Here is a 26,254-nt window from a genome sequence, read left to right as displayed (position 1 = left end):
AAACAGTAAGAGATCAGGGCTGGTTTCTTTGTTGTTTGGGATTTTTTTTCCTATAATGTGGATGGTCAAAGATTGGAACAGACTGACGAATTTATAAAGCTGTGGACCATCCATCTGGAGAGAGATACACAATACCCAAACAGAAAATGCATGGAGCAACCTATTCAAACATAAATTGGTCCTGCTTTTAGCAAAGACTGGGAATAAATTACTCCAAAGGTCCCTTCAATTTAAATGATTTTTTGGTTCTGTATTGTACTTCTCTGCAGAAGCAAGTTGTTGCCTCACTCGATCTGCTTATGAACATATGAGTTTGACGACGAAAGGAATATGCAGATATAGCTCTGGGAAACCAAACTCACATATGATAGGGGCTGCATCAGAGCCTGAATGACACTTCGTTAAACCTGCCACCCAAAATGGTCTCAACCAATGCAGAACTAGAAGAGTGATTATGGCTTTATCTCCCTTGAATTGGGAAGTCTTCCTGAGTCTCAGGAATACCAGCAGAGAAAAGCAACGGACTTCAAAAAACTTGTCAGGGACAGGCAGTCTGTGAGTTCTTTGAAAGTGAAAGTACACGTTACTCATGTTGATGTTCATTCCAGTTCAAAATCTAGCCCGGTTCAGACCTGCCAGACAGAGAGCAGAGGCCCAAACAAAGACCCTCAACAGTCCCCTCAGAATCAGTCACTCTTTAACGATTTGCATTTTGAGTTCTCAAAATGCTAATTTCACACCTCTTCTTATTTCCATCACAGTAATGCTTTCATCTTGGACTCTGGCTATTTTACTTCATGCAGCTGTTCAAACGTGCAATTCTTTGGGAAAAGTTCTTTCAAGACTTTTTTCTTACTTTGCAGCTTTGCAGAAGCAAATCAGCAGCTACAATTTCTTGGGAGCCAGTGCCACTGTTGCACACTGGCAGTGCTTAGGTTTTTGCTGCAGTTGAAGTGGTCAGCATCAAAATCGGTAATGCAAACTTTATCGGCCATCACGGATTCTTTTAATCACATAAATTCATGAGGAAACACATGCCAGAGTGAGAGCTACTAATTCATACTAGTGTATCTGGTCACAGTTTGCCTGTAATTATTATGCCTGGATCCAAAAATAATCAAATTGACCTATCTGGCTTGAGTTAATTCTCAGGGCATAGAAGGCATGGAAGAAGTGACCTTTATGCACAGCACCTTTTTAGGACATCATTTTGTCTCGGGCAGAAGACAAGACAAGAGTCTTTGGCTGTTTGGTATCAGATCAGCCACGTGTTTAGCTACAGTCATTCCCAAACTATAATGCTAATAAGAGAGTTGTGACCTATGCAAAGAGAAGGGTCAGGGAATACTGTCTTACAACAGCACTTGGGATAAGTGGTATAGCTTATAATCTGTTTTGCTCTGTAAGTGTTTCCTGACCAAAGCTTCTAACAAAGACATCGTAGCTCATGTGCAACATGCTACACACCTCATTTTCACTTTCTATTAACCTTTTTTTGTGAGCTCAAGTGTACAGAAAAACCTTCTGTCATCATTATGTATGTGCAGAACACAAAGCCGCAAGAGCTGGAAAAGCATGCATACATGTACTCATCCTCTCTAAAATTCCTCATTTTAAGGCTATGGAGACGTTGAGGTCAGGATTAAAGTGACATTAAAAAAAAAATTACTTGATTTAGGACAAATTCTAAGAAAATTATCCAATCACAATTCTCAGAGCTGAAAATAGTATAAATATAAAACTGCCAAAAATCTGGATGATTTTTGTACGAGTAGAAAAGGAAATTATTTTGTCTAACTGCTTTGTGCTTTTGACTCCACTTCAAATTTAGTAAGTCCCCTTTCTTACTTTATAGTCAGAATCTATTTTCTCATGTTTGTGGTAGTCTTACACAGAGCAAGACAGAGGAAACAAGGATCACATACTACCAGAATCTCCTGAAGAACCTTGCGAATACTGTTCATGTAAATAGTACCCCTGTGCTGTGAATTACACACATACAACTCTTTTTTAGGGTGGAACAGTAGTGTACCTATAATATCTTATGCTATTAGCTTGTGATCTGGGTCATTACTTGAGGGCAAAATTAAAATAATAACTGTAATTAGTAAGACTTGTTATTGGAACTCATTGTAATTTTTTAACTAAGGCTGCGTCAAAAAGAGGAAGCAAATCGGTCTAGCAGAATTCAAAACCCAGGAAAAAATGATCTGCTGGAAAAGCCAGTAGTATAAAAAGAAAATAGAGAGTAAGTTATAGTTGACCTGAAAAGGAGAAAAATACATTTATATGTTTTAGGTCACAAGTTTAAAAGAAAAGGCCCATTAGATATAATGCCGTGCAATAAAACAGGCTGTGACATGACAGCCATTAGCAAAACAGCTGCATAATAAGAAATAAATAAATAAATTAAATTCAATAATAGAGCAGAAAGGGCAGATTGGGTCATAAAGAATAACAATACTTTCAAAAATCTCTAAAAATAAATTATTGCTTCCTGGATAAGCTGTAAAAGTATTTCTTTCCCCATCCTCTGTAATACCTACTAATTGGTGAAAGTACTAACTATAGTTGACCTACTAAGCAATGGTGACCACAGCCTAATCACACTCAGAATCCTTGAGGAAAGAAAAATATCAAAATCCAGAGCCATGCAGCTAATAAAAGAATTTGAAAAATGAAAACAAACATATTAAAATTTAAACAAAATACTGGAAATGATGGAAGCACAAGTAGTTCTGAGTATAAACAGTCTTATTTAACAGACACCAAAAAGAAACTTCATAAGCATTATCTCACAAATTTGCCTAATACAGGATTTTTATTTTGCCATGTTGGGAAAACCATGACAGGGATGAGACGGGATTAAGCTGGACCACTAATTTCTGTCTATATGTTTCAGATACAAATGAAAAGATTTATGGATTACAAAAAAATACATCTATCTTAAAGAGAAAGCTTTATTAGGAGACTGGACAATTTCCATCATGAACTTTTTGATTTACAATTTAATTATCTTGTTCTACTATGAGAACTGGGAAAATGGTAACTCTATACTTGCCTAGGAATAATGTGGACACTTTTATTATGTCTTGAATTCTCCTTTCTAATTCAGTAAAGACAATAATTCTACGTTTCATATATTCATATCTTTCTTATTTATGATATAAATAACACAAGTAACTTAACTGAGTATCTCTTGGAGTGTTTTGCTCCCCTTACACTTTGCTGTGCAAAGCATTTCAAAACTAGTAAAACACGAAAATAACTTATGGTATGAAATTTTTTTAAGTGCTAGTTTGGCTTTAGTAACAAAACTCACAAGTCATGTCTGAATATAGTTATTTGTATTTTTGAACTTACTGCAAGATAATCTGGGCCATCTTTATTGTAAACAAACAGAAGCAATCCATTCAGTTGATCTGTTCTGAATTTGAATGAGATCTCAAATTCCATTCCACCACTGAAAACATCTGAATGCAATTCCAGGAACCCTGGAAAGAGAGTGAGTGCATACATAAGCTAATCAAGTCCATAAATAAATAGTTTCAGGAAACCAAAAGGAAAAATTTAGATGCTACTTTCTACTTTGATATAAAGAACTTGGGTATCAAGATTATAGTTCTTACAACTTTATCACTCAGCCTCGTAAAGGACAGTTATCAACATCATACTGCAAGAAACCAAACCGGTACAACATCCTCATTTTTTTACCTGGCATTTCTTTTGGTACCTTATAGGCATCTTTTATGTCTCTACAAAAGTGAACCTTCACCTTTTACAGGCACGTCAAATCTGCATACAGTTACAGCAGCACTACCTGTCTGTGAATGCAGTTCCTCTTTCATGCAGCAACCTTCTGTAAACCCAGAGACCAAATTTTAAACCATTCAAAAATAAACCTCTATAACTAAAAATGCTTTGAAAAGCAGATCACTGCAATACTTCTAATACGATCACCTTTTATATCTCAAGAACATACTTGGATAGTGCAATAGAACAGGAAACTACCTCTGCCAAGAAAATGTGCTCCTTCTGAGAGGGCAATGGGGCATCCTTCCCAAACATGATAGACATTGTTCTGCTCTTCAGCATGCTCCCAGTTCAAAGATTCCCAGTTTTCATAAGGAGTATGCACTTTTTTCAGAAATACATCACTAAGACACCCCACAAATCCTTTCTGCACTATCCTCTTCATCCCTGCAAAAAAGGAAAATATTTTTTAAGCCGATTAATCACCTGCAACTAAACACAAGAATTAATTTATATGTTTTATTCGTATTCTCCTTATCATATATGTCTATGTATGCATTGAAAACCAGCTATCAATCACTTCATAAAGACAGTCTCAAAGTTAAATCCAGATTTTTGAATGGGTCTAGTTCCTAAAGACAGCAGTGTCTGCTACATAGCTGAAAAATACTAAAATTTTTGAGATTTTGTATACAGGTACTTTCAAATCAACAGCAGAAATCTGCTCTATGGAGATCCAAGGAAAGTCTTCTTTAAACAAAACAGTAATTCTGAAGAAAGGTATGCTTCTGCTGAATAGGAAGAAATAGTGTTGCAAAAGCTAAGACAGATGAATACATGTTTAGAAGCTTCACCAGGAAATGTTTCATTCCTTGTTTGAATAAAAAACCCCCAATGATTCCTGGCTGCTATACTCTTTTTTCACTAGGGACAAAAACATAAAGCAGATTTATAGGTGGTCTTTTCTTGAATGGTATTTATAGTCAGTCTCATTTTAATTATTTACCTGTGTTTTTTGAGGGAGGCATCCTGGATTACTTTGTGAACCAACGTTTTAGAAGAACACATGCACATATTTCTGGTTTTAGTAAAGTGACACAGAAGGAAAGAGGGAGTTGGACTTCAGTGTACTCCGCTAGTTTTTATGTCAGACGTGAGAACATAAACTTAGCAAACAATTTGGCTTCCAGGTTAATATGATAGAAACAAAATTTTGGAAATTAATTCACTGAGAACAGCTGACTGTATACTGGCTTTGTAGGCAGTCACCTTTCTGTTACAGGCTGACAGATTATATACTTGAAATATATACCAAATTTATATATGAAAACTTACGTTTATTGATTTTTCTAGAAGCCAAGTATGATCCAATTCTACATAAATTCTATATCTGTAAAATACAGGTATATTCATACACCACCAAATTCAATACAACAACCTCTGAAGGATACAAACTGACACCAAAAAAGGCCAGCATGTTGTATCCCTGCACCCAAGTGCATAACCCTGCATTTAAGCTAATAAAAAGAAATTTCTTGTGTATTTTGGAAAAGAATTTGGGAATCTGTATGTAAAACACATCCTTAACTTTCACAGTCATACCAGTTCTGTGTATAAAAGTCATTAAAATGCACACAGAGCTCATACGCTGCTTTAATGCTGATGAAATCAGCTATATAGACACTTCAGTCTATCTCAAAAGGTAAAATTTGAGAAACTGTAAAGACTTATTTATCATACTCACCTACATCCTTTCTCTCAATAGTATAACCCTGTGGAAGTCCTCCAACAAAAACTCCTGTGTTCTCTCCAATAATGGTACTGCCACTAGTTGCTAAGGAAGAACCTGAAAGAAATAGATCATTATTCTGTTATTCAATGCTTTCAACAGATTTTCAACTCAATAACAAAATATTGATATTTTATAAAAAAGGCTAATGTGACACAATATTCTAGTACTTTCCCATACATATCCAGGAAATATTTACATCTCTATTTTACAACAGAGTATTAAAACAATTATAGATTCACAAGCACAAAAAGACACTTAGTATTAAATCATCAAAGATTCACATTGGACAGATACCTCAGATGAGCAAACAAAACAGTAGTGATCTTTTGAGAAAATTGAGTTGAATTCTCTTTTGTATGGGCAAACACAGGTAGTGGAAAAGTAAGCAAGTGAGCAATACCAAAATTATTTAGATGAATTGATTACCTGTGTACTGCCCATCCACTGTGATGTTTCCCAGCGCTTGAATTCTTGTAGCAATTATTTGGTGCCAGCTGTTATCATTGTACATTTTTCCACCATCATTAGTTGGAGTGACTGCTACCGCAGATCCCTTTTTAATAAAGAGAAGAATCCAATTTAGAATATTATGAAGGTAACATTTAGAATTATATCTTTATATAGATATATAAAGATAGAATATATTAGAATATACAGATATATAGATAGAATATAGATACATTAGAATTATATCTGTTTTACAGCAATCTGTAGCATGTACCATCTAAAAATAAAAACAGAAGTCCTCTGTTTAACTTCTTTTGGACTACTGAATGATGTTTAGGACTGATTTTCCCACTAAATTAACCTTTTCAAATAATAAAATAAAGATCAAGGATCCAGTTTGGTTTCTATTTTAAAAATAGAAAACTCTGTGCAGTTCCCCTGATAAAGACAAGGATGAGGCACAAATCGTTGTGGGTCATGTCACTCAGATTTTTTATTTTTTATTTATTTTTTTAATTATGTCTCTATTTAACTACTTCACGGATGACTGTGGCTGTGTAGTTTGATGGCCATGATTCAATGTCCCATCCACAGAGAGAAGAGGCATATCAAGATTGTTAATTGCAGCACCAGTCTAAAGGAAGGAACCCAAAAAAGAGGTGCATTTGTAGCACAGTAGACCCATGTTCTGTCCATGTTAACCTGGTATCAAAAGGACTTAAATTTCTAGATTAAAGAGTACAATAAATTTATGGAGGGGAAAAAAGGTCATTCCAAGAGATTTGGGAAGACACACCAAAACAAAGAAGGTGGAAAAAAACCCCAACAAAACAACAACAAAAAAAACCCCCAAACCAAAAACAAACAAACAACCACACACACCCCCCTCCCTCAAAAGATAGTTATTGAAGTTGCTTTATGGTACAAGGGATGTTTGTAAAAATGCATTTAAATTTAACTAGAATTTGTATGTGGTTTTATTAAAACAAACAAAAAATACGACAAAGAGGGGTGAATTTAGGGACATCTGTGACAAATACAGAGAAGTCTTTTCCAAATTGCTGAGTAAGAGGAATATAAGAGATGAAGTTGCCAAACTAAATCTCACGATTGTAAAGAACCAAACAAAATATCACATAAATTAACGTAATGATGTAACACAAATAAAATCAATACATTTCAAGAATTTTCTTGAGATTTATATCCAAATAATCTTCTAATTTCCTAATAATTCCCATAATATTTTCTCAGGACTTTATACCCTACTTGAACTATCTGAGAACTCAAAGTTATTCTGCTGGATTCACAAATACAATTGTCCTATGCAGCAGGCAACTACTGAATGGAAAAACATTTCCTTGTATAGGCACTGTGCTATATTAAAGAATCACAACTTCTGTAGTTAATTTACAGCTTCAAAAAACAACTTCAAAAAAATATGTAAAAGAAAAATTTGGTTCCTTATCATTGGGGGGCCTAGCTTGTAACTTTGCAATAGCAAACTAGACCATTCAGCAATTTTTTTATTCTCAGATCATCTATGACTTTTTCTGGCCAAAGGACCTTAGGGTTATGCACATGGAGAAAACCTGTTGATGTAAACAACCACCTATTTTAATTAATACTAAAAACTTCTGTTAAAATTTAGTCTTCTGCCTTTAGTGGCATTCATCTATCAGAAACTGCATTTTGGCATAAGATTTATGAACACAGAATACATTTTGCAGTACCTTTTGAATTGGGGACTGTCACTGTGTATCTTATGTATCAAAATACGTATGATGTGCACATATGTACACGATTACAGAAAAAGTTATTTCCTGTGGATATTTACAGCATGCTTCCTACTCCATTCAGCCAACATCCTGGTACTGAGGAGTTTTGTGCAGCAGCCCTCTGCCCCATTAAAACAATACAAAGCTATATATCCTTACATATTAATTCCCACTTTTTCATATACTATTTTTTATTGTCTTCTCTCCTATTTCAACATTTTAATATTTTACAAACACACACATTTCATTATCGTAGTTTAATAATTAAAACCAGAACTGGTGTCATGCCCAATTAATGTGCCCTGGTAGCATGCCCATTAGTTTTTCCATTAGTGAATTCAACAATACTAATGGGATTACTAGCATGGGATGCTAATTGGGCGTGACATAAGAAACTGGCTTACTTCTTAGCATACCCTTGCTAATGATGAAATTAATGAGCATTTTATTAAATGCTGTCTCATCAAAGTGTACTTAGTTAGCGTTAAAATTGTTACAAACGATGCTGCATTCTAAAGATCAGGTGCCTGAATAAGTGGTTCTTCATATTATGTTTGGCAACAGTCTAGAGCATTAACAGTTTTATACATCAGAAACCACATTTATTTGTAACCAATTCAATCTGGGACCACACAAGCATATGTGCAAACCTGCGCTTAATTTTGGGGGAAGACGAAAAAAGATGGTATTCAGCAGGATTCAGCGTGCACTGAGTTGGAGGTCCCTTTAAGAAATTTTATCCAGAACTACCTCAGTCACTCTGTGATCACATTCAAATAGCCTGTTGTGAGATGGCTTGTCATGCATCTTGGAAATCAACATTTTGAAATCTGGGTTATTTAGCTAAACCATACAACATCTTAATATTTGGTAGCTCTCAGTAATAACTAAATAAGTACGAATCACTGTGGCTCTCTCGTGACGATGTTTACATTGAAAACACACAGAAACATCACAAATAAGAATCTTCAAAGATACCATCTTAGGTGCCAAAGTCTGAGTGTAACTATACTTTTCCCAGTCAAGTTCTTTCAATTCCCAAACTCCTACCACTGAGAAGGTAAACAAATACTGAAGTTTTGCCAGTGCCAAGGAGGAAGGTCTAGCTGGGACTCACACCTGGGTAGGTAGTCTCCATCTTCCTTTTTTTTGTGGAGTTTCAGCTTACCCTCAGACTGTGTCTACTAGTTCAGCCTCTTCATGACAAGAACAACCAACAAGGAAACACAGGCAACAAGAAAAGTATCTCATGTTCCACCTTCTTGCTGTAAAGTTTAGTAAATGGATTGCCTTCTAAAATGGAAGAGCTGGATTCGATTCCCTCCATCCTGTGAGAACAATCTCAATACACTATCCCCAGACTGTACTAATCACTAAGGAAGAAGGTACTCCACATTGGATTTATATTTTCACTTTTAATGATTTCACTTGGTATAAAAAATTCAGTGCTTCCCTGAGAAGAAGAACAAATGACCTGCAGCCACTGAAAGACAACCAGAAATTTAGCTGGAGTTGATTACGTAATTTAGGGGTGGAGGTAAAGACACCATGATAAGAAGAAAATCCACAGACAGCTGAAGGTTTACAGATACTCTGAGTTTGGAGGAAGATCTATGGAACAATTTGATTGTTCAGACAACACTAAGGAAGACATCTGTTAGCAAAACCACTCATGCTTCCTGGAGCATGAGTAGAAACTGCAAAGAATGACAGTAAAACAATTAGGAAGGAAAAAAAGAGCAGTTACGCAACACAAAAGGGAAACAAAAGGGACGGTCAGGCAATAGCTGGATGAATGGTGGTGTACATGAGGCTCAGAGAAGTATGAATGGACAGGAAGAAAAGGATTTGAAATTAACACTTAGCGAAGGATGAAGCTAGGCTGCTGAAGGCTCCCCACTAGGAAGACTTGGCAGGACTATCCCCAGAGCAGACACAACAAAGAGAAAACACATTGCTGATAGTGAGCAAAGATACATACCAGCATCCTGAAAGGGACTAAGGGTAAAAATAATTAACCTGTGACAGGACACAGCTGGAAGGGAGCACAGAATATTATGCCACACTGCTACAGATAAAAAGCAGCAGCGACACAGTTGTCATCAAAAAGAATTTTTGCAATTTTTAAGGGAAGAGCACAAAGGCAAGGCCACAAATGCTTATTTTATATGCCATGACCATAACTAGAGAAAACAATGCATATAACCTGGTTAAGACACCACATGATGTCAATAAGATGAAATTAAAGCATTTGCACTCTAATGCAAACTGTGATGCACAAATGAAAGATTAAGAAATGCTGCTACAGAACACGATCCCTGACATTGTAAGACAGGAATAGCAAATCATGGAAAAAAGAAACAAACTATGAAGGAAACATAGAAACAAAGGTAAAGACAGTAAGGTAGCACAGTACAGCACAGAAGACTGAAAATTTTTGATAGCTGTATTTTCATAGGTAAAAGATTTTGAAAAAGATGCTACAAAAACACATTGATGTAGGCCACTGTACCATACTTCTGAATCTGAGAATGTACAGAATCTCTTCCACATTATTAATGAAAAATTAGAAAGCATTAGCTTTCAAGACTGTAAATCATCTGTTGAGACCTACACTGTTCCTGAATACCTTGAATGACAGACTTTTTTTTTCTCTGAACAGCCACTGAAGCAGCACCATAGGCAATTTTTGACTTTATAAGAAAAGGCAACAGTATGGAAGTGATGATCCTAAAAATCAGCATGGGACAGAGTTGTCTGATTCAAATGAAACAGAAATATAAACAAAGATGCATTCATAAACAATCTGTTAAAAATCAAAATAGTAACTATTGAAAATATTAACTGAACTGAGACGCTCTAATGACTAAATATGAGACCTGCACTTTTTTACAGTTAAAAGACAGGAGAAAAAGGGGGGGGGGAAATTAAATCCCTAAATCAGCCACCCTTCCATGTGTCCCCCCTCACTTCCCATTCCCCAAATATTGTGGATCCAAACAAATACAACATCTTTAAGGGAATGAGTCCAAACAAGCTGACATAACTCTACTTCAGAAGGAGCAAATCTGCAAGGAGGGCTAGGAATACTATTTGAAGCACTAAAATGTTAGTTGTAAGACATCCACTCCTATTAAATAATAAACAGCAACAAAATCTAATCAGTATACCTAGAAAGATCTTCAGAAGGAAATAAAAATTCCTCTTCAGTTAAGTGTAAAAGGGATAGATTTAGTCCCTATTAAAATGTGGATGAGGGCAATATTAACAACATTAAGCACGGTCCCAAACTTTGACGTATGCACTGATTTGATTTGCAACAAGGAAAAATAAAGTAAAGCCTGCATGTAAATGCAGTGGAAATAGTAGAAAATTATATGCTGGGGTCAGAAGCAGATTTAATGTTCTCTAGCATGGGGATCATATACAAGCCTGGGGATCACGTACAAGCCAGCCTCTGTGCAGCATCATGCCTCCTCCACAGATGTTCCAGAACTTAAGAGGACCTTCAGTGCTATACAACACCTCCACATGGTCATGGAGCATCAGTGCCTGGACTACGGCGAGCTCAGGAGGCAAAGGTTAACAGTGGGTTGGCACATCTCTAAATCCCCACCATTTTATGCCATTAAGCATTTCTGTTCAACCCTCTGGAGCATCAGATACAATGCCAAATGCAGAATTAGACAATAAGGTGTGACAGAAGATATGGTTGATAGAGCAACCAGATCAGACCTTCTGGCAACACTGAGGCAGTAGTAACCTTACGAAAAGGATGCACATATATGATATGTAGGATACCATATTCTCGCAATATAATTAGAAAATCTGATAATTACTATCAATTTCTTGCATATTTATGAAATATAAGTGACTCCGTAATGTTTTTTAATTCCATGAGGAGATCCAGTTTCAGGGTGCAAAGAAAACACAAAATACCTAAATAGAAATGCAAGGAATGTGGCCTTATTTTTCATTTTGTTGATATTTCCCTTATTATTTATGTCTTTGTATAATGGCAACATGCTGATTTCAGTAGGAAAAAGTCTCGATATGGGACTCTTAAAAATTATTTACTAAAATTACATAATCTTTATTTACTAATTCAAAACCTTGCTCTGCCCACCTTCGAAATCTTGCTGCTTTAATCTGTAGTGGTGTTTGGTGGTACCGACAAAAAACCTCCAACTCATAAAAATGCAAAAACAAAGTCTTAAATTGTGGCACTCTTAACAATAAAAGAGCAAAGCTTAAGTGTTTCAGTTTTCCTCTCCCAAAATCTCTAGTTCACTGAGGGTTCCAAGAAGTAAATGAACTTGTATCAATTAAATTTAAAAAAAAATGAAAACAAACAAAAAACAAGGATAAGCATGTTAAAAGTGCTGAAATAAATGATATAAGCAATTTTTATAGGATCCTGTCTTTTGTTGTACCTGTGGATCAAAAAGAAAGTAAGGACGTCCACTCCTCAGCTGCAATGCAATGTATTCCTCCTGATTGCCAGGTGATGCAGAGAAAAAAATCAAACCATCGGGCTCCTGCGTTCTAAATTTCACTTTAATACCTGTTTCGAAAAAGCAAGTAGATGGTTAACACCAAAAGCTGTTCTTTTGCATTCTAACAAAAATTGCCAACAAAATACTGTTTTAGAAACAGCAGTAACATTGCAAACTGAATTCATGGAAGTTCTGTTCACCTAAAGCCCTTGTTAGTCATTGCAGAGAAATTTTACTAATCCTGACTGAGTCAGGCCTTGACAAATTTCTGTGAGCCCTTACTCATCTGTAAAAAGAAACATGCCGTTGTTGACTTATGCTGCTTAGTAACTTCTTGCTTAAGAAAATATAATTGAGATATTAGCCTACTATTCTAATAGTTGATGTTTTAAATGTGTATAGTTGACAAGTGTTGATGTTTTACATGTAAGGACACTTGTCACTTAATGTTTCTGTCAGTAAAGTAGTAATGAGGTTTCTGCATGCAAGGATTTCTATGAATAGTAGTAGGTTTTCAGTTCCAAAATATACATATGTATGTGTTCACATGTATATTTATATATGTTCTTTTATAAGAACATATATCTAAGTGCACAAAGAACAGGAAAAGAAGTAGTTTCAACAAAAGTTGGAAAAACCGCAAGAAATAATGAATGAACTAATCTTAATTAACAACTTTTCAGATCATTATCAATAGTCCTCCATTTTTTCTGATAAAATCTCAGCTCACTAAATGTCATTTAAATGACATACAAGGAAAACAACATAGGGGTTTTTTTACAACAGCTTATTGTTGTAAAATTGTCCAGTGTATAAACTTACTCAGGAACTATCTAAGGACACATTAACAAAACAATTCATAAATTATGTAACCAATTTCAAGAAGTATAATTATGAATTAACAAATTTTGGAAAACCATAGTGTTTTATTACTATCTTTTTTGACTATTTTTAAGCTATCTCCTGGAATATGATCTTGCAGTAACAAATTAGAAAATTAAAAAAACATATGACAAATTTGGCCCAGCTTTTCTAACAAGCAAATCCAGATACCTCAGGCCGAGTGTTTGGTGGAGCCATGCCTTTACTGCATCAAGTTTTTGCAAAGGGGAATGAAAAGGCAGCAATAGCAACATCCACCTATACCACACTTTCATAACATTTCTGCATAAGACGCTTTTACAAAACAGGGTGAGTTATTGGGTTTTACTGATCTCTATCAAACTATTCAGTATTTTCACTATCTTAAGTCAGGCAGAAAACAGTAAGTGACTAAAGTTTTTATTGCAGACAGCACCTATATTTAAAAAAATTAAATAATCATAATTCTGATGCACATTCTTACTAGATCACACTTGTTAATTACCTTAAGAAATATCCTTTGACCCCATTACTTAATTGCATAAATTTTTCCATGCAAATCACATAATGCAGTCACAGATATGAAACATTCTCCACACAACGAAAATAAGCCATGCTATTAAAACACCTGCAAAAAGCAGTTGCACAGAAGTAACCCACTGCAAGTAAAAAACTCAGTGTCCATACTTAAGGAAAATCATAGCTTTGCCTGGCTCAGAAATAAAGACTTGCTGTACTTTGAGGTTCCAGTTATTTCCAGCAGCAATATCTGCTGGAGAGGCTGAGACTGATGGCCTCCAATCTCAGCAGTGGGAAGCACAGTTAATTTAACAAGTTGACAGTATTTTTATCAAGCTGCCAAAAGACATTTCTGAAGACCAGAGGATCCATCCTCACACCTAATTCAGAAGGACAAACCTAAACAAAATAATTGAGTTTCTGAAAAAAACACCATTCTTGTATAATAATTGTGTTAGAAAACATAAATTAAATGGTTCATAACAGTAATATTGGAGTAATTCTAAGAGTTTTTAAATGTTATGCAGGAGCTTACTTTTTTCTTTGGACATTGAAGAGTCCTGCCTGTAGAGCTGCCACAGCTTTGTATAAATTATTAATGACTCAGGAACCATTATTTTCTTCTAAATACATTTGTCACCTATTACATAACTGAGAAAATTACTCTGCCCCTTCAAGTTCAGGTATCTTTGGAATTGCTCATGAGGTTGTAAAGTTCATATAAGCCAGCTCTAAATAAACACTTTTATACCTCAACATTAATATTTGCTTGCATTTCTAGAAGTGAGCACAATAGGGAAACCAAATATTGAGCAAACTTCTGCTCCATAGATAATATTTTCACTGCAAGACAAAAAATTGTGAAATTAATATTTTTCACAGGAACATACTAATTAATGTTGGACCTCATGGTCAAAACAAAGCATAACCAGAAACCCATTCAGACTTGTAAGAACTACATGCATGTCATTTTTGTCTTATTGACACTGAACACTGCAAATGGATCTTACTTGACCTAAACACAGGCAGCTTTCCCTTGAAAATCTGAAGTTTCACTGAACTTGAAAACTACACTGGGTTACCAAAAAAACTTTTCCTTTATTTTGTACTGGGGGAGGGGAGAGTGAGAGATTTTGCAAGAAAGTTTCTCAAAGAATTGTGTCTATTATTTCAGTATGCACATCTAAAACCTTAATTTCAATGTTAAATATAACAGATAAATAGAAACATAAACAAAATAGTGACATTATAATTACTTCTGTAATTTGTCATATATAGAAACTGCATCTCAGCCACACTACAGACCCTACTAAATCTTGGATGGAAAACATGACCATCTGTTGGGCATAGTAGGAATGTACTTTTAATCAATTGAATCTTGAATTTTAACTCAAGAATTCACCTAACAGACCTGTTTGTGTGACAAAAATGATTGTTCCACAAGAAGTTGTTATCATTTCTGGGGTAAAAGCCAACAGGAAATTCTAGTACAAATTAAACATTAAAGTATGTCATTCAAATAAAATCTTTAATTCCATTTCAAATTATAGTTGCAATTGGAGAAGCTGTCAGAATTCCTTAAATTGAAAATAATTTATTTATTTCTGTAATTGAATTTCTTTAATTATAATAGCATTGCACAAAAAAAATAATACAAGCATTGTATATAGTGGACATAAAAGACAAAAAGAAGAAAACACAGTCATAAAAAGGACAAGTAAAATAAATTACTAGTATTAACATTAATACTACGTTGGATACTTTTCAAACTGTGTTAGGGCAGAATAACCTTCCGTCAGGACCTACACAGTTTCAATTTATGCAATAGCAGATTGTGATTAGATTTCTGTCCTAGTTTCAAAGATGGCACAGTCAGGTTAGTAGAGGAACGAGGATATGAAGAATTACCAATGCAGGCATTTTTAAAGGCATTCAACTGAGACACAATATCAGCAAGTTACCCTGAGAGTGACACAGTTTTGAGAGTCCCTTTTAGTAACAGGTTGATAAAACAAGTAAAATGATATACTATTACTCTAATATTAGGTGCATTTGAAAACATTTTCAAATTTCATCATCACAAACACCAGAACACAGTGTTTTGTCTAATAAAATGCATATGGGGTGATTTTTATACCTGCTCTTCGCCTCCCTCATGTAAGTTTAGCAAGTCTCAGTACTTCAGCAACATTTCAGATTCAGACTATCTGGATTCAGAGTTTCCTACCACAATTCAGGATGACTTGCAAGACCTGCACAAAACTATTTAACAGCCAGAAATGCTCTCTTGAGAAGCTGACTGTGTTTTTGGCAAGTTTACAGAGCACACAGGATTATTTTGAGTTTAGAAGAAGCAGTTGGCAGTCAGTGGGAAAATATTAATAAATTAGAGCAGCTGCTAGATTAGCATAACATATACTAATAATTTATAATTATTTCAGCAATAAAATCCACTTCTAACTAATGTTAAAAAAAGAAGTTTAAAAAAATCAACATTTCAAAATACAAAAACATTCACATTACTCAAGAATTTTGACTTTTTGAAATTTAACGGAAGAAGAGTTGAGGGGAGAATGTAGGCAGAGGGTCAAGGCAATTGAAAACATCTTTTACAATAACAACTGGGAGATTTCAGCAAAGTAACCTACTTAAAAACTAATTTTGTTCATTGATCCATCCAGCAAAAACACCTGTAAAGCACCTTTCTCTACAACTAGATGTTCAGGGTCCAGTTCAAAACAGCGAACAAACAGAAGACTCAATAAATATACAGAAGTTGCTATAAGTCTCAAAAGTCTCATGACCCTTCACCGAAACTTATATATAACCAGAGGAACAACTCTATCCAAAAGAGCTAAGAACAGCCAAAAAAATGTATTTCCAACCTTGTCAGTGGTCAACAAGACTAGTGTTAATTTCATAAATAAAAAAAGAAACGTACCCAGTACCTGGAAAATCACAAAGCATTTTTAGAAATGAATTTTGCATAATCTGTGAAGCACATCCATGTTCAGTGAAATTTTTCCCAGAATTGTACAGTTGTAGAAACATAATTTACATTTCCATTCTACTTACCTTGTTATATGAAATGGTGTAAATAATTATACAATTGTACATTCCAATAAAAAAACAAAAAATATATTGTTGACAAAGAAAGCAGTCACTTTATGCTTACTGAAACCCTTATTTGTGCATAACACCAGCTAAAATAAATAGAAATTGTATATAAGATTTTGACTACATCATTAGGCTCTCGGCAGTCCTTTCAGGATGATAAACATTAAGCATTTATTTAACATTAAGTCTATGTATAAATGCTTTTGCCAAATCAAAGTACATTTTCCCACAGAAATTATAAAACAAAATTTGTTTCTAACTGGGAGGGGATAGATGGAGAGTAAAACTCTGAGTTGCTATACACCTCCACTGAATTAACATTTTGTTGTTATTCTCTCTGTGAGAGCGATTCTGCATTCCTCATTTCATCACAATAGCTAAAAGAGATTTAAATGTTTTTTATATAAGAAAATGTACCTGCAGAAAAAATAAGGAAGGCTTCACAAAAACGTATCAACATTCAAAGCAGTTTCACATAATGGATAATGCAATTAGAAGAACAGAAGGAATTCAGAGGACACTTCCCTGGACATAGTCATGAATACAAGGAGTTCTTCACACTTTGTGGTAGTCTACAGGTTCCTACATTTTGTTGAGAGAAGATGACAAGTCTTCTTCCCAAATCTCTACAAGACCTTTTGCTGTCTTTGGTACAGGTTCCATCTTTCACTGTTACCTTAATGTGTTTGAAAAATATTTTCAAAGTTCATCATCACAAACATTAAGTTAGTAATTCCATCAATGAAGTAAATGCTATTAATTTTTAAGTTGCCTTAATTTTTTTAGTAGAAATTATTTAAAATATATACTTAAAAGTCACATATATATGTACATATATATGTGTGTGTATGTACACATTCATGCATATTTGTACACACACAAAAACTTTCCAGACTTTTCCCTAAAGTGTAACTGGAGAGGAGTCCCTTTTCTTTTATGATCATCTAAAAGCAGGAGAAGCTAAAAATCCATTGTTTCTAAATTAGACTATACAAAAGCCCTGTATTTTGAAAAAGTCTAACTTTATTCAGAATGACACAACTCAAAGAATTTTTTAATGTACTCTTAATACCCCAAACTGCCAAAAACCCGAGTCAAACTAAAATGCTGAGCAAGCAGAAACACAGAGTATGATGGAGTGAATGAAAAGGGGAAATATGCAACACTTCTTGTGGAAACCAACTATCAGGCAAAACTCCAAATCTTCTTGATGAGAACTGACTGCTTCTTTTACACTAAAATGACAAATTTGATACCTGTTTTTTCTTATTTTCCTTGCTACCCCATTATACCCACTACTGGTAAAACAAACAGGACATTTTAGCTTTAATCTTCTTACTACATAACCCAAATAACTTCAGTCATGTTTGCATTAATGCTGCATTAATCATGTTGTTGCGTATTAATGAGTTTTCAGGCTATGCTAATTACTGTCATAGATTCTGCAGCAGCCCATTAAATATACAAATTACAGAATTAAAGAGCCAGAGCTCTTCATGATTAATCTTTAAATGGAGAAAAACTAATGATGTCTGTACAAAGTTTCTCTCCACTTTTGGCTGACTGAGCCCAATGAACAATCAATTAGAGTATCTGAAGAATAAGAATATTGCTCATACTAAAAGATTTGTTATGCTGTTATTCTATGGAGAAGACACATATTCATAAGTTTCTATCAAATGGACTTCTTTAACATATTCCAGGCTTTAAGGTCTTCTGAAGTGTTGCACGGGGTAAAAGCTAAAGGATATTCCAATCCATTATTGCATACTCATAGGTATCTGCTGGTTCTATATGAATACAGTAAATCAATCTTCCCCTTTTAGCAAGGACACAAGTCCTGCTACTCCCCAGTAGGAAAGATTTACAGCAAACCTTAGTGAAAAGAAAGCTAAGATAAGTTTAAAGTCATTTGATAAGATTTGATGTATTAGTAGCACTTTATCCCCTCACTTACAGAGTGATGCTTTGTCAGGAATAGTGCAATACCTAGTGGTTAAATCAAGAGATTCAAAATTAAGAGACCTTGAGTCTGCACTCAGCAAACGACTGAGATGTCATCTGAGAGCCATCACTTAAACCATCCTGCCTCCATATTGCTCCTTCTTGAAGAATGGTGGCCAATATAACTTGTGTAAGGTTCTCTATTGTTTAAAAAATTCTTTACTGTTTTGTCCTCCACAGCCTTAAAATACATATAAAATCAGCAAAATACTCACATGTATTCAGAAAAATTATCTAGAATAGGTATTTACTGACATCTGAGAAACATTAACATATCAAAAAGAGAGGATTAGCTTAGCCTTCTCCAAACACTGCATATTATGCAGAACACCACAAGACTTTATAAAGAGTGAATTCTCAGTCTGTATTAATATTACTCTGCACATCAATAGTTGTGGTTTAGAATTAACTGGCCATTCCAGATCTATCATTTCTTTACATCGTGAAAAAATAAATAAACCATACTTTATACATTAAAGAACTTATATTTGTACAAAATAGCTTTTTAAGAAAAACAAATATGCTCAGAGCAAGGTTGATCATGGCATGAGAATACTTTCATATGAAGATAAAGTGAAAAAGACTGGTTTGCTGCAGTCAGTGCAGGACATAATACAAACATAAGAAATTGTCTAGGAAAGGCAGTTAAGGAGCAGAGAAGCTTTCCAACACATGCTCAACATACAAACAAGATTATTTAAGGAAAGTAAAACAACAGAAGTTCAAAGTGAAAATGTAGCTTTTCACAGGTACTTTACAACTTCTCAGTGAAAACAGAAACATCATTAGGACAATATTAAAAATATTGACACAAATTACCTGAGAGTTTAGCAAGACCCAAAAGGAACTGGTCAGTCTTCCTACCTAGATTTATCTAACCAAATAAATGAAGGCCTCACAAAAACACATATAAGAGATCAGCGTGAAACCATATATGAAGATGCAGGTGTTGACACTATCTGTTAGCATTCTCTGTCACTAGAATCAACAGCCAGTTCTTTACACAGGTTTTTAAGCAAAATTATCATTAAAGAAACTAGTATTCTGCCTCAAATTCATTTATTAGGCAAGTCTATGAACAGAATTCATAACTGCCTTCCCACTCATGTAGATTGGGGAAGTATACAACAAGCATAACATTCAACCAGCATTACTTTCTCAAAGCATAGCTACCAGAGAAGAAATAATATCTGTAATCTTGAAACTCATTGAGTCAAATGCTGCTTGGAGTAAGCAGGTTTGCTTCTGTATTGCTAAATATTGAGTGGAAATATGAACAAAGAAACATCAGCCCAATATTCAGCTAATGCTTTCCTTGATGTAGGTGTCTAACTTGAGCAAAATCTGAGAAAACTTCGCGCAAATATGGGGTCTCTCAAGCAATTTTATTTATTTATCTTTATTTATTTCTTTTTTCATAGCCTAGAGTAGTTCAACAGACTCTGATCTTACAAAAGGAAGAAAATAGTTTCTAGGGCTAAGAATTCTTCATGAGCAATTTCATTAATTCAAAGGTTGATATTTAAAAAATGGAAACAGAGGCAAGCATTCATCTTCATTTCAGAATAAGTTCTTTAGAGAAAGAACTGTATTCTGTTACCCGTATGTGAATTAGTGCATAAAAAAGGTCATCTTATGCAACAAGGGTAAGGTGGGAGAGGCTTCTAGGTGTTAATGCAATGCAAATCATAATTACTAGAAATATGATGACAAGAAGAATCACTTCAAAGATTTACAACAGTGCAATCTATAAAAGGTCAACATCATAGTGAAATCAGAAATGAGCTGGAGGTCAGCAGTTGTAAATAGCACTTCAATTATAAGCCTTTAGTTAGTATTTCCAGCAGTAGCACAAATGTAACACTGCACAGATAGTAATTTAACTGATCAAGGGAAAAGAGTAAGACCAGAACTGAGTAAAATGCAAATATATCAAAATTAAAGTCAGTGTAATGATCTGAAACACAGCAGATTTAGACAATCATGCATTAGCCAAGGCAGAATCCCGTAACACAGGATCTCAGAAGCTGAAAGCACAATAAGGTGGAAATCCTGCATCCAGTGAAGAGGGTTATTGATCAGTCAGTGTACATATGGAACAGAAGAATAACTAAAATAAGCTAATAAGTGTCTTGAGGAATACTACAGGACAAAAATGGAAATGTAACAAGGAGGAAAAAAACCCCAAAAACCTTGTAGACAGAAATACAACACCACAGAGCAAACACTCAGCAAAAAGCATAGTTTAAAGTTACAAACTCAGCAACAAATGCTATTCACGGTATAACTGGAAAAAAAAAAAGCTAACAATATATTCCAGTTAATGCACAGATTTAAGGTAGATTGCAAAAAAATCTGCCAAATTAAGAATTAACTGAAAGGAAGATGTAATATTTTCATCTAGTAGTTTTTGTGGCAATATTTCTCTTGACTATTCTTGAAATAACAACATTTTCCAAAGGAAGCCTAAAGCTGGTTTTATTTTTAGGAACTAAGTTCACAAAAGGATTTCAATGGAATGATCAGGTGCAAGCTTTATGCATAAATAAGTGACTGTGAAGGTTCACTCATTGCCTTCGAAGTTATTTGACACCTAAGGGAACTACATCTTGAAAGTGCTGCTTCGAAAGAGTTAATAATATTCCATTACATTTTGTTCTGTTATCCCTGTTCCTCTGTACCTAGGAACTTCACACTCTGTGAATTAAGGGCTTTATGGGGTTTGGCATGAAATGTTTACTGAAAATATATCCAAACACTCTGTAGCAATTGCACAAAACATTTTACTTTAAATATGATCCAGAGCTACCAAAACACCGTCTTCAAAACCACAATTTCAGTTTCAGTGAAAGCACAGCCCTTATAGATCACAATAGAACAGAAATGGAAGTTCAGCCCAACCTCTCTTGCACTGGACATGTAGATGATGGCATTTTTCACTCTGGGATACAGATACTAAGTGAAATCAGTTTATTCAAAATGTAGTCCTGGAGCATGATAACAAGGTACATCTGTTCCTTTTTACTGTAAACTCCTTTTCATTTTACTGTTAGGTCCTTGACTACATTACTAGTCTCTATCAGTAGTTAATTACATCTCAATATGAACTTCAGAATAGATCAGAGGCTCTATCTACTTAGCTTAATCAGGAAAAAGACCTAGTGACTTCAACGAGTAACCTACCTGATGCAGAGTTTATTTTACACTTATTTCAAATTGTTTGAATTCATGAGACAAACGCAAAACAAATTCTAAAGCAGAAGGCTCCTAAAAGGTGATCTCACAAAAAATAAGAGAGGCAGGTTGGAAAACTGTTATCAAATTCAAGTCTCAAATGCAGGAAATTCTGCTGAAGAAGGATATGCAAGGGAAGCTGCAACTGAAAAAAAGTGAGAAAAAGCCAAAGGTATGCAATTTCGCTTTCCAATCCTTTGTTTATCACAGTTTTGTGGACCATTGCAGTCGGTGCCACTTCATGAAGTGTCACTGAATAGTTGATTTGGTACTGTTTGTAGTTGTTAGAGCTGTACTTTGAACTGGTTTTAGGTTATGATTTTTATTTTTGCCTTGATTGGTTTATATCTATGTCATTGACTGGTGAGATTTGCATTTTGTACTAATACAGTTCTGCTCACTTCCAGTGCAATTCCACCCTCAACTTGGTCCAAATATTTGTGCAATTTTTTGCCCTTCTTCTCCACCGTTCTCTGCCCCTATCTATCCTTCTCTTTGCCCTTCTTCTACCTTCTCTGACCTTCTCTTTTGCCCTGCTCCTTTTTCCTTCTTTCTCATTCATCTCCACCCATCTTCTTCACTGTTCTGTCCCCTGTCTGCCCAACTCTGTCTGCCTGTCTTTGACCTTCTTCAATCTTCTCCAACCTTCTCCATTAGCTGTAATCCCAAAAGACGGCCTCGGCCCTGCTGTCTTTAAATGACCATGTCATGAAAGTCAACAGGATAAAGCCAACATTTTGGGTCTGTTACTGTAAAGGTTAACTCCTATGCACTCTCTAGAATAGAAACAGAGGTAAGAGCTGCATGAGAAGCTAAGAAATCTAGCAACTTTCTCTTAGAGACTACTTTAGCATATGTACGATCCCTGCTTATTCTCCCTAATGTTTCAAAGTGCACAGAAGGAAACAGTTGTCACAGTCCCTGGACTGATTTTGAAAATAGAATTGGGGAGAGAGGGGAGAACCACCTGTAGTAGTTGTAGTAGCAGCATCAGTTGCTGTTATTATTTCCTTTTCTTTGTCAGAAGGCCATGGCCCAATATATGGCCCAATAATTGAACAGAGGATTTCATGTTATTTATCATATGTTAACGCCATATTCACCAAATTCACCAACATTGTATAGAAGCTGCTCTGCCAAGCTTCTATACAAAGTGTGCCACAGAAAACACGACCCAGTGCAGTAAGCCAGCTGTGGAGGTTGTGTTATCAATTTGTAGTCTGGCTTATTCCCAAGAATCTGCACTCACTGTAAGCATTAAACACACAGAGAAGCATAAAACAAAAGTAGCATGGCAATGAAATCACATTTATCTATAGCAGAATATTCTCACAGTATGAAATACTTTCGGAGTGATAAATACAACTCAAACCCTCCCTCTTCTCTGGTTTTTAAGAAAGCAGTACTGTGGTATGTGCTGGACAGGGAAAAACTCCTATACCACACCCAGCAATACAGTTAATGTGACCTAGACACCTCGCAGGGGACAGATAGGACCAGGTATTACGTCCTGTGTGCAGTCACCTACCCGGACAACTAGAATGTTACATGGTAATGCTGGTAGAAATGGAACACAAAGGTAATACCTTCCTCCTACCCAGGTGGCTAGCTGCTCCACAGCTGAGCATTTGAGCTGAGATTTTCACTGCATGCCCAGACGCAAATAAAAGAGTGGTAAGCCAAGAGATACACAGCACCAGCAGTGGTATCTGTTGGTGTTTCAGTGCTTTTCCATGTACAGTAAGGAGTTCATAATTTTCCCATGACTCTAATCAGTACTCAGAGGAAACTAAGTCTACCTCTAAATTCTGAACCACATCTATTGGTACAAGCAGTAGAAAAGGTGATCCAGAAACAAGCATGAACAAAGACATTGCAATGGTATGAACAGCCATGTAACTCAACCTGTAGGGACTTAACATAGGGCACAATTTACAAAAAATTTCAACCTGAGGTAAGCAAGAAATTAAGGAATATAGAAAACTATAATGAAATGAATTGATATATCATATAACATTTACTAATTCTGTTTGTCCAATGTAAGTTAAATTGCAGCACTAAACAAGGAATGAATTAAACTGCCCAAACACAAGGATTAAAAAAATAACTAATTTCGATAAAATTTCCCTTCTATGCCTTCTATGTATGTGTAGTTGATCCTGTCTTATGTTTGGACTGTAAAGCCCTTAGGGCAGACATTGTCAACTTTTTGTTCCCAATACAAAACAGACGTGTAAAGATTTAACATTCAAGTTATTTTATTAATCTTAATAAAAAGAGATAAGGCCAATACTGAAAAGACTTTCTTTTCATTTCTTTCACATAGCATGATGTCACTTAACCTCTATATATTGTGATATTTTCAGGCAGTTATTGATTGAGCCTATGTCATCTTTTCAGAATTTTAATTCCTTACGGGATTCTTGAATTAAAGAACACTTTGCTATAGACTGCCTTTGTGTTGATTTTTACATTACTGCTTAGAACATGAGTGATTACAGAATATGTGACTAATTCAGAGTTATAGCAATAAGGAAATTCTCCTCTTTTGCAAAATTCACTGATAATTTTTTTCTTTCTTCTCCCTCTCTCTTTCAAATTATGAGACTTTCTGCAACAGAGAAAATCATGACTTATTACAACACTGTAATAGATTAAATCAGAAAGTGGGTGATTGGACATACAATACTACTAAGTATGAGACTTTATATTCTTTTGTTTCCAGAGTGATCAGTTTTGTACGTTTACCACTTGCAATGCCTCATAGAAAGACATCCATATTAAAAAAAAAAATAGGAGCAACAATCCTTGCCCATGTGCAGTAACAATGGCTCCAAATCACTTTTTTTCCTGCCTGAGGATTCAGATGACAGCCAGCTTGTTTAGCTCCCACTGACTATTTTAAAGTTTTGCTTGCAGTGCTGGAGCACTATAAGGGAAATGGCAAAAAATTACCTCATCCTTAACAATGCAAAAAACCATATTTATAGATGCACTTAAAAACCCAAAATTAAAAAAAAAAAATTAAACTAAACAGTCTCTAAAAGGGTGAACTGTATCACTGTAGTAGCAAGGCATGCCTAACATACAATGGCATATGTATGTCACTCTCCTCCATAGAGGAAAGCTGGCCAAAGGATCTTGAACAGCATGTGGCCCTTGGTTGTGTCGGAGCAGGAACACTGCCACTGCATCAGGCAGGTGACAGCAGGGCTGCCAGGCACAGGGACCGGCAGGTAATCCGGATCCTAAACTGCTGTAGAAAGGGTGTATCGCACTATCAAGGCTGAAGCCTTACACCCAGCTCAGCCCTGCCCCACAGTAAGAGCTCTGGGCAGAGACTGGCTGGGACCTATCAGCAAATTTCCCCCCGTAACGTGCAGTAGCAATCCTGAGGCTCTTGCGTGTAGAAAGATTTCAATCGGTGTTTTATAAAGTCAGAAGAACTGTGCATTTCTGTCTTAAAGCAGCTCGAGCACTGGCCATTTCTCAGGCTGGCTGCAGTTGGTGGTCACTTTGCAATTCTGCAGAAGTACCGTGTTGCCCTGATTTCCACCTCTGACATTTCCCCGGCCCTTTCCTGCCTATGTGAAAAGCAGAAGGTCTGGCATAAAACCAATTATGCAGTCTTTGCTTCACCCAGGATTCCCATTCAGCTCGTTTTTCCTCCTTAGTGCATGCAGTTCAGTAGCATAACCAAGTTTACATAGACATATCCTAATTTTTTGAAAATTAATGATGCTAACATGACAATTTAACATGAGTTTGGAATAAGCAGCTGAAATTGGCATATTTCAATCACTGAACTAAAACAATTTGGGAGAGAAAAAATATAAAACAGATGAAAGAAATATTAAAGAATACTAAAGGAGGAAATTAAATGGGAGAAACACCTAAATATGAAAGCTGGAGTACAGAGGCAGTGTTTTTATAACAAACTTCATCTTCTAAAAATAATGAACAAAACCTCTAAAACATAATAAATAAATGTGCAAATTTTTTGTAAAGGAACTCACTCTGAATAGTGCCAAAACTTCTGCAGAAAGGATGACTCTCATCCCAAGATAAAATTCTCTTCTCCTTCTACAAGTCTTCCCAATAGTAGACATTCTCAAAAACACTTATTCCCCACACCCCCTTGAATCTTCCCAACAAAGTTTCCCCCTGGTACTGCAATTCACTTCATAATTTTTTTCTGGCTCAAAAGATATGACCTGGGATAGTTGTACCTGCCAGTCCAGCCTTCGTTTTGTTCA

General features: G+C 35.4%; 1 protein-coding gene across 1 annotated transcript in view; it reads right to left on the bottom strand.

Moving 5' to 3' along the window:
* USH2A (usherin) overlaps positions 1-26,254 on the bottom strand; it is a 378,483-nt gene that overhangs the window by 233,939 nt on the left and 118,290 nt on the right. Inside the window, exons 21-25 of the mRNA XM_018085136.2 lie at positions 12,201-12,331; positions 5,972-6,098; positions 5,498-5,599; positions 4,012-4,200; positions 3,364-3,494 (exon numbers count right to left, since the gene is read on the bottom strand). Of these exons, the coding sequence (XP_017940625.2) occupies positions 3,364-3,494; positions 4,012-4,200; positions 5,498-5,599; positions 5,972-6,098; positions 12,201-12,331 (680 nt within the window). The remainder of the gene's footprint in view (positions 1-3,363; positions 3,495-4,011; positions 4,201-5,497; positions 5,600-5,971; positions 6,099-12,200; positions 12,332-26,254) is intronic.

The sequence above is a fragment of the Manacus vitellinus genome, unplaced genomic scaffold (assembly GCF_001715985.3).
Source record: "Manacus vitellinus isolate BGI_N305 unplaced genomic scaffold, ASM171598v3 scaffold_8_pilon, whole genome shotgun sequence".
NCBI classification, from domain to species: domain Eukaryota; kingdom Metazoa; phylum Chordata; class Aves; order Passeriformes; family Pipridae; genus Manacus; species Manacus vitellinus.
Note: the sequence above shows the minus strand (reverse complement) of the source record. Positions and strands in the feature narration are given on the sequence as shown.